Raw genomic sequence first — 8,717 nt, 5'->3', positions numbered from 1 at the left:
TTCGCTCTATAAGCAAAAAAATCCTAAGAGCTTTTTCAAATTCAAAATTCTAAATCCAAATCTCGACTCTATAATCAAGAATTACGGCATTTACGTTTGGCACTGCTTGGATGCACACTAATGATGCACATTAAGTGATTTTAGAAGTCATTGTTGTGAATGATGTAAGTTACGCAATTGAACTAAAAGCAGATAAAATAACGTCACGTACACAAATTTTAACTGCAAAACTGTAGAAGTCAAAGTCAATTCCAAGAAGTCAGGTCGTAGGAATCATTGAGGGAGATGAATTAAAAAAAAACTTTTTAATTCAAAATCACTTTTAGCAGAATGAGAGAAGAGAGAAACCAGCCTAGAGAAAAAAAAGATTTCACGCAAAATGTTGAAGCGGCAAAATGAGGTAAAGCGAAACCTTTTTATTGTTCGACGAAGTAAAAAACATAGCAGGACAATTCCTGACCTACAATTCAAAGAGTTGCATTGACGAACCGAAAACTAGACCCGGAACGGACTAATAGTGAATTGGGAATACCATTTCCAAAGAAAATCAGATAAAAAAAATTAAAAACTGAAAATCAATGTCAAAATGCCGCATGTGATAAAAAAAACCACTAGCGAGAGAGAAATTCGGTTCAAACAAAAACTAGGCCTAGAATGATCTATGAATGGATTGTTAAAATCATTTAGAAAAATCCGATCCAAAAAATCGAAAAAACAGTCAAAATCAAAGTGAAATTCCCGCATATGAACAAAAAACCACCGGCGAGAAAGCGAATTTTTGTTCAAACACCGTTTTCTCACTCTGCTTTAAATTTAGAGCAAAAAATTTCACGCCGCAAAGCCACTCGCTTTTTCGCTCCACTTGCTGTTTCGGCGTGACCCAAATCAAAACTCCAATTTGACTTCAAAAATCATGAAAATGTGTTAACAGATCTTTAAAAGACAGCGCCCCTTCGAATTGTAAAAAACCACGCTATCCGCAATAATAGCTTCGTAAATCCTTCGAATGGTAAAAAATCACGCTGTCCGCAATAATAGCCGCTATCGCTTCGCGGCTATTAATCAGAGTTAATTAATTTTTATTTTTTTAAACTCGTTTTCCTTCGAGTTACTGATTTGTGGTACCCACGAACGCTGATTGCAATTTCAATTTGCATCATTCGTTGTGACAATCTGCCATTAGTGTCGCTCTTTAGAGCCTACCTGAAAAATTGTCTTATAGCCTTTTTTAGAGATTGCTATTGTACAATCGTGCAACACTGCACGCTGCCATCTATCGGTTCTTCATGCTGTATGATCATTCTCTACATATCTTAATGGTAGCCAGATACTCCATGTTTTGGTTCTTCTTGGTTATCTGGATTATCAGTGAACTTGAAACGAACTGGTTGAAATGTTTTTAGAAAGATTAATCTTGACAGTTGAAAGTTCAAGCTCTCTGCTCCAGAGTTGATTGTCCTCTATTAGATTTTCAGAAGCTGCGGATGAGTTACCTGTTCGTGATAAAAAAGCTTAAAGAGTTTCCATCTCTTCACCTCGACGATTTGAGCTTGCTTAACTCCTCAGAAGACACATTCTCATACACTGCCGCCTATTACGTCAATTTGACACCATGTTCGAGGTTAAAATGTGATCCGTAAATAGTTTCAGAGCAAAGCACATCCCTTCCTAGCTAATTCCAATTTTCCGTTCTCTTTCACGCGATTCTGCTCTCGCGTGCACGTGGCGTTCGCAATTTGCCTCAAGTCCATTTACTTAAATTCTACTTTTTAACTTACAAAATAAATATGGACAAACTTAGTTTGCAGTCAACAATCACTCAAAAGAACTAAACACTAGAGTAGGTAATAAGAGCAACTATATGTAATTTCTTACACGACAGATTAGATTAATGGAACAGTTGAAATAGTGTTCAAATAAAATAAAATATAAACCATGCAAATAACTTCACTTCCAAACTGATGTTAAAAATGTTCGAAGTATATCAGATATTCAGTCCCGATCTTCAACGCAATTAAAGTTTGCGAGCTTTGTCTACTGTCCAGTTGAATACATTCATATTATTACGAAAATAACAAAAACTTTTGAAAGAATTTCAGCGGCTTTTACTGCTTGGGCTTTTTGACCTTTCAGATCTACTTCGCTCTGAGGAGCTTTCTCGTGGACCGGCATTCACCGACTCCTGAGCTGGCGACGACGCACGAGAACGCGAGGGTGTTTCTGGGGATCCTTGACGACGTTTGGGTGTACTGTCGTTGTCTTCTCGACGCTGAGACGGGGAATTCGAATGTCTTCTCGATTTGGTTTTGTGGTTGGTACTGCTACTTGTTGCTGTGTTGTTTTGTTGAGAGTATTTGTAGGCTGCGGACGAGGTTTTAGAGAGTGCTTTAGTTCCTGAGTCTCTGTTGCTTCTGGGACGATTCCGACTGCTGCTTCGAGGAGCTGTCGACAACTTTCCGCTGCTTAGAGCTGTAGCCGAGGAAGAGGATGGTGTTGGGTCGTACCTGTAAAGGAACCAAACTACTATAGACATTTATATTCCCCCACCAGCATTTTATCTTGTCGCACAAGTTACAATTCTTATGTACCTTTCCCTCTCCCACTGCCATTCATGGCACCAAGTTATAAAGTAATACGAATTACATACAGCAGTATTCTTTCGATGCACACATGCCAGAAAGTTATCTGCCAAAAAGTTATCTGACAGCACATGGAGCGTAAAACTCCTTCCCTCAGTCACCGTAAATACGCTAGTCGCTGCTTCAACGGGTGGGGGTGATAAAGGGGGGGTGGAAATACGCCAGTACCTGAGATACTCGTGTTTGAGATAGTGGCTCATTGTGAGTCGCTGCTCTGGGTCATAAGTCAAGCAGTCCCACAGCAGAACCAAGAGGAGCTCGTCCTCTTCGTTTCTATGCTTCAAACACCTGCAACAATCAAAGGCAACATATGATATGGTTATTCTGATTCTGCATCCGATGTGTGTTTCAGCGTCAATAACGATTTATACAATACGGCTTCTAATTTTTTTCCGAATTGACAAGTAAATTACTTTCATAGCCAGACGGTTAAAGTTTGCAAGTCAGGTATAATATATACATTCTCTTTCTCCAGTACAAAATTTTGAATCAAAATTAAGGGTTCCGTATTCTGTTAAACATCACAACTTTTGTAGTAGCTCATGTTTCTTTCGAAAGGAACAAGTTTATATTTCTGGAGAAATTTAGGGCCTGCAATTACAGTTATTCTATATCGAATAATGGTATAATTATGTTGTAAATCTTATAACCATCACTAGGAGAGAGCTTGCCTTGAGAGTGGTCTGCAGTGCTGTTTAATGTACTTGTTGCTCGAGTTCCTCTCATCGAAGTCCCAGTTGAGTCTCCCGTGGTAGAAGTACTTGGTCTTTCTACTCCTCTTGATCATGGAGGAGGGTAGTCTTCCCAGGATGTACGTCATCATGGCCAGGTGTTCGTGGTTGTCATGTGTCAGAAACATCGTCTCACCTGCAATCAAAACAACTATGATTAGGGTTTTAAAATAGAGCAAATGTCCGAGTCACGGTTACGAAGGCCAACCGCGCCGCACTTTCAGGTGTGCAGTTTCAGGTGTACAATGAGTGTACAGTCTCAGCTCGCAACACTGCAGGTTGCATGGTTAAAAAGGGGCAAAAATCCTCTGTTTTAGTGTCATATAACAAAGTAACATTAATAATGGATGAAGTAACGGGCAGTGAATGTATTTTTGCTGTATCACTTTTCGAAAAACGTGAATATTTTTTGAATAATTGATTGTTCGAAGAAACAGATTATGCCCCCCGGGAGTAAGTGAGTACATTTAATTTCCGCACGTGCTATACTATGCAGAATGAGTTGCTGAGTAATAACGTTTTGTAACTGGGGCGCTTTGCATACTCTGCGTTCGATAACTGAAATAATCTAAGCATAAAAAAACATGGTTACACCCGCACTTACCAGTGTAAAGTTCAAACAGGATACATCCGACACTCCATACGTCACAAGATTGACTCCAACCCAACTCCAGAATGACCTCTGGGGCTCTATAATGCCTCGTTTGCACTATCTTTGTGTGGTGCTGAAACATGGAAAGTTTTGTTTTCGAATAAAAAAATACAGTTTATAAATGAGTCTCTTTAGAAAAAGCTAACTTCTCTTAGAATTTCTCTTTTTTTGGAGACCTAGAGAAGAAAACAAATTAAGCAATAATAACCCGTTAAAACTCAGAAAATCGATACTTCGTGAAAAGAATGAAAGTCAAAATCATAGAAAGAAATAGCTTGAACCGGAACAATTAAATTGGTAAAATAATTCATATTAGCAACATATAAGACCTGTTGCTAATGAGATAAAAACATAAGACAACAAAAAGTACAACAAATACAACTTTAAAAAATCAATAACTTATGTTGAGAACAAATGGTGTCAAAATTTTGAAAACCACTAGCCATAAACTGAAAAGCAAAATTAGGTTAACTTGTGACTTATTAGCAACCAAGGATACTGTCATTATTGAAACTAGTTGATAAGACAACTGAAATAAAATTAAAAAGGGGCAAACATCGAATTTTCAATAATATTTAAAGACGAGAAAGTCAAAGTAAAAAAGCAATAGCTGCCCGTCAATGAGTCTAATCAATTGCAATTTTGCACCAATAGAAAACATATGTATCATATTAATAGCACTCAAGAGAAGAAACATCGAAAACAGGAGTCAAATTGCCGCACGCGAAAAAAAATTATCTTTCAAAGACATAAATTTTGTTCAATACCTCTTGAAAACATTAATGCTTCAAACCTACTCGATTTTTCACTCCCCTTACTACTCCAGCATGATTAAAATATCACTCTAATTTGACTTCTCACTGAAATGAAAAGGCCTAAAAAAAGTGTGAACAGATCTAAAAACAAGACAGCACACCAATACAATCCAAACACTTTGGATTGTAAAAATAGGAGCACTGTAATAGCCTGCTGAGAAGAGGAGGGCCGCTATTAAAAATCTTTTCAATTTGAAATTCTACGCTTTCCAAGCTTTTTAATGATAGCACTCACAAACCTATACGATGAATATATCGATCGGCGAAAATTGACTGAGCAAAAAAAACAGTTGAGCATATAGTTCCTCCCCGCCAAAGTGGGTCGGAACAATTAGGCTAACTACCCTAAAAGAGCTACCAAATAAAACTCTTCATCGAAATCCTAAGTTTTTTTTCAAAATACAAGGCTCAAAAGTTACGGGGAAAAGTTGGAAGTTGTATACGAACACAAACCTCATTGTCGAATGTGGTTGAACCGAAGTCAATAAGTTTGATGTCGCAACACCTTAGAATACGTTCCTCTCTGTTCTTGTCCACGTTCCACATAATCTCGTAACTGCTGTCCATAAATAGAATGTTTTCGGGCTTCAGGTCAGTGTGAGTCATGCCGTGGTCGTGTAGAAATTTAACAGCACTGCCTATAAACAAACTTCACTTCTATACGTCGTCACTAAGAAAGTTACCAACAACAAAGAAAAGTTCTCAATTTTTTTAATGACCAAAAATATGCAAAACAATATCACAAGTCTTGTTTTGATTGTAAGTACATAACATCTTTCAAAGAACCAAATCATTTAGAGGATCTTACGATCACGTAGACTGTCCCTCTCCAGCCGCAAAAGTCCGAATTCTAAATACCAAAAAACTGTTTTCTTTGTTTCTGTTATCCCTGCTATTTCGTCTTCTCTGAAGAGAAAATCGAAGTGATTACATAATACGAAGATTATATTTTCAAATTATTCAAAACTACAGCAATCTACGCCGTGAAATCTTCAATTTAAAAACTTTCAATACTGTATGCTGCCGAAACATTCAACGGAGAACACTAACAGGACACTTGTTCTAGAGCAAGAGGCTCTATTTTGTTTCGTGGCCTGAGAAAAGAGCACGTGCACCTGGGGGCCGTGAAATTTATAAGACCACTAATCTGTAATCTGGGGGGGGGGGGGGCAGAATAGATTCAAGCAAACACTTAAAATGTTTAAGAATACAACAATTACCTAGTTGCTGAGCGACCTTCCGAATGTGCTTCATAGGAAAAGGGTAGTAGTTATTGTCTTTCAGAAAATCGTAAATACTCTTTCCGAGGAGATCAAAAGCCAGACACATAAAGCCATGGAAGTTGAACCAATCCAGTAAATAAATACAACCAGATCTGAACTTGCGGTCCTTTTCCATGATGGTTTCTAGAACTTTGATTTCCAGTTTTGCCTCTTCTCTGTACTTTTGGACATTTTTGATAACTTTAAGTGCTATCCGCCGCCCGTTCCGGTCATGATCCAGACATTTAATTACGCGCCCGAATGCTCCCTCGCCCAACGTCGAAATTAATTCATACCGTCCTTGTATCAGATCACCTTTCTTGTAAACCAGATGCCCCTCTTCATCACATTTTGGAGGCTAAAATGCAAGAAACAAAAATCCACTTTAGTTTAAAAGAACTGTTATAAAGAAATTAATAAATTTAGATGCAATTAAAGATCTGGAAAATAATTGCTAAATTTTCTGTATAAAAATTTTTACTCCCACAGCAAGAAATCATCCCTTTCAACAGTAAGATGAGCTGAAGAGAACAATGCACTTATATTTAGAGAGTTAATTTTAGCTTCATTGTTAAACTGAACGTTTTTGGTTGACAGATAGTTATATTTTTTTGCCAGCAAGTTACCTTTTCGGTTATATTTGAAAACTGTATTTAAAGTGATAAGTTCAGAATTAGTTTACCTTCGCAACTTCTAGACTGCGATATCCGTCGTCACTGCTTGAATGAGAGTAAGACGACTCTGAATGTCTCCGTTCCCGTCTTTGATGATAAGATCGTGGATCTACATTATTTGTGTACCTTCTCGGGCTGCTGGAACTTCTCTGTTTGACAGCACCAGACTGGTACTTGTTATATTTAGTGGAATAATACTTGTTTTCTTTTTCACGTTCGTAAGACGATCTACCCGATCTTTGGTAACAGTTTGACTTTGATCGTGAAATCTTGCGCTGTTTCCGATGGACACTGAAATCAACTATTCTTAAATTTCTGATCTTTACACGGTTTTGCACCTACTTCATATCCTATTATTCCTATAATAATCTTAATATGCTATTTCTTCATCCCCAATTAAACGGAACTCGTTTACTATCTTAAAGAATGGGTGTGTTAACCCAAAATTTAAGTACTAGAGCAGAGAGCCACAACTTAAAATTAAATCCCACTTTTCTATTTAAAATCCATTTCTCTGTTAATATTATCAACTGAAACAATAATAAAAGCGTCATTACGTCGTGATTTGAGTCATTTTAATTCTGCACATAATAGAGGAATATGCAAGCATTTGTAATCTATTTTTTAAACTTTAACTCCTCCCAGACATTGCACCAATAAAATTTGATTTGGTTACTTATAGAATTTCTGCTGTGAAAGCACTCAGCATCTATGAAGAAATGATTTATCACTTACCTTATACTTTCTTCATGACGATGGTAGGGACGTTTAGTAGTTCTTTTGGGTGACGCATATTCAATCCTACTTTCGAAGTTTGGTGAGTTTTTCCGCGAATAAGTTTTGGGTTGATATTCGACTCTATACGCTAAGCGAGAATACTGCCCCCTTCCGTGTTCGTAATGCTTACTACGGGAACTATCACATGATCTCGATCGGTGATTGACTTTCGGTTTATTGTAATCCCTTTTATACTGCCGGGATCTACCACTCATTATCTATCTAAAAACATCCGATCAATTCAAATCTCTCACAATCTGATCACGCATACAAAATAACTTTATCATACCCCAGCGGTGACTCTAGCTAACATTGGATAAAAAATCTTTTGGGGATCGCATTAAGTCTACAAAAAAAAAACAATCGTCGGTCTTTCCTACTATAGCCCCCCCCCCCCCCTCCAATTTAGTGGTCATGAGGTTATACCACCAGGCTATAAACATGCAACAATGGGGGTATAATTTCGTGGGAAAGATAAAATTTCGTAGAAAACTCGAAGTTTTTTTAGAAAGGTGGATTCAGATGGGACACCAAGTAGTTAGAAAGGAAGTTATTTTCCATTCCAAGGCAACGGCAAAAGGGAACCAAAAGGGCTGATAGCATTGAGTAGTATGTGCGAAGAGAAAATATGCATATCTTTGGTGTGGAAGAGAGCTGCGACGGCTGGTGTTTATAACACAAAAATTTCAGAAATTTCCTTGAGCAATTAATTACAAATTTGGGCAATTCATCTCGCCAATTACTGTAAGTGGAGGCTATAACTTAGATTAGCTTTACCCATCTGAAAGAGAAAACTTGCATACTGTAGTTTTGACCTACGTTTTCACTATTTTTAGCCCAAAAATCTATTCGCGTATGTAATTCAACGAAAGCTCTTTTTTCATTTTTACAAAAACGTAGAAAAAGAAATTTTTGGAAGCTCTTCCAAAACCGACCAGGTTTGCTCTGTTTTGTTTACGTGTGTAGGTGTTCAACGACAAAAAGAACATATTGCAAAGATTTGCAAGATTCATAGGTTAAAATTTGAAGAAGCTTCGTTTTGCAAATGATTTTCAGATCTCACATGGCTTAACAAAAATCAAAGAAGAAATGCCAATAGTATGTTTCATAAGTCTGTACTTATTCCATTCAGTGCAGAGGAAAATAGGAAAAATGTTGAAAAAACTA

General features: G+C 37.4%; 1 protein-coding gene across 1 annotated transcript; it reads right to left on the bottom strand.

Moving 5' to 3' along the window:
- Positions 1-1,782: 1,782 nt before the first annotated feature.
- Positions 1,783-7,798, bottom strand: LOC142336279 (dual specificity protein kinase CLK2-like). Its single transcript, XM_075384982.1, has 8 exons — positions 7,509-7,798; positions 6,782-7,064; positions 6,058-6,457; positions 5,291-5,475; positions 3,975-4,095; positions 3,311-3,506; positions 2,808-2,927; positions 1,783-2,504 (listed from the first exon to the last, which is right to left on the bottom strand). The coding sequence occupies exons 1-8, from the start codon at positions 7,763-7,765 to the stop codon at positions 2,096-2,098; spliced, it is 1,971 nt and encodes a 656-aa protein (XP_075241097.1). The 5' UTR covers positions 7,766-7,798; the 3' UTR covers positions 1,783-2,095.
- Positions 7,799-8,717: the final 919 nt, after the last annotated feature.

Source organism: Convolutriloba macropyga, chromosome 3 (assembly GCF_964194025.1).
Source record: "Convolutriloba macropyga chromosome 3, txConMacr16.3, whole genome shotgun sequence".
NCBI lineage: Eukaryota > Metazoa > Xenacoelomorpha > Acoela > Convolutidae > Convolutriloba > Convolutriloba macropyga.
This window is presented reverse-complemented; position numbering and strand designations above follow the sequence as displayed.

Excerpts from the sequence above, each read along its gene's own strand:
- LOC142336279 (XM_075384982.1), bottom strand. The coding sequence starts at position 7,765 with ATGAGTGGTAGATCCCGGCAGTATAAAAGGGATTACAATAAACCGAAA. Across the intron at positions 5,476-6,057 it reads GAAGGTCGCTCAGCAACTAG|GCAGTGCTGTTAAATTTCTA; the intron begins GTAATTGTTGTA and ends GTTTGTTTATAG. Across the intron at positions 4,096-5,290 it reads CAACCACATTCGACAATGAG|CACCACACAAAGATAGTGCA; the intron begins GTTTGTGTTCGT and ends TCCATGTTTCAG.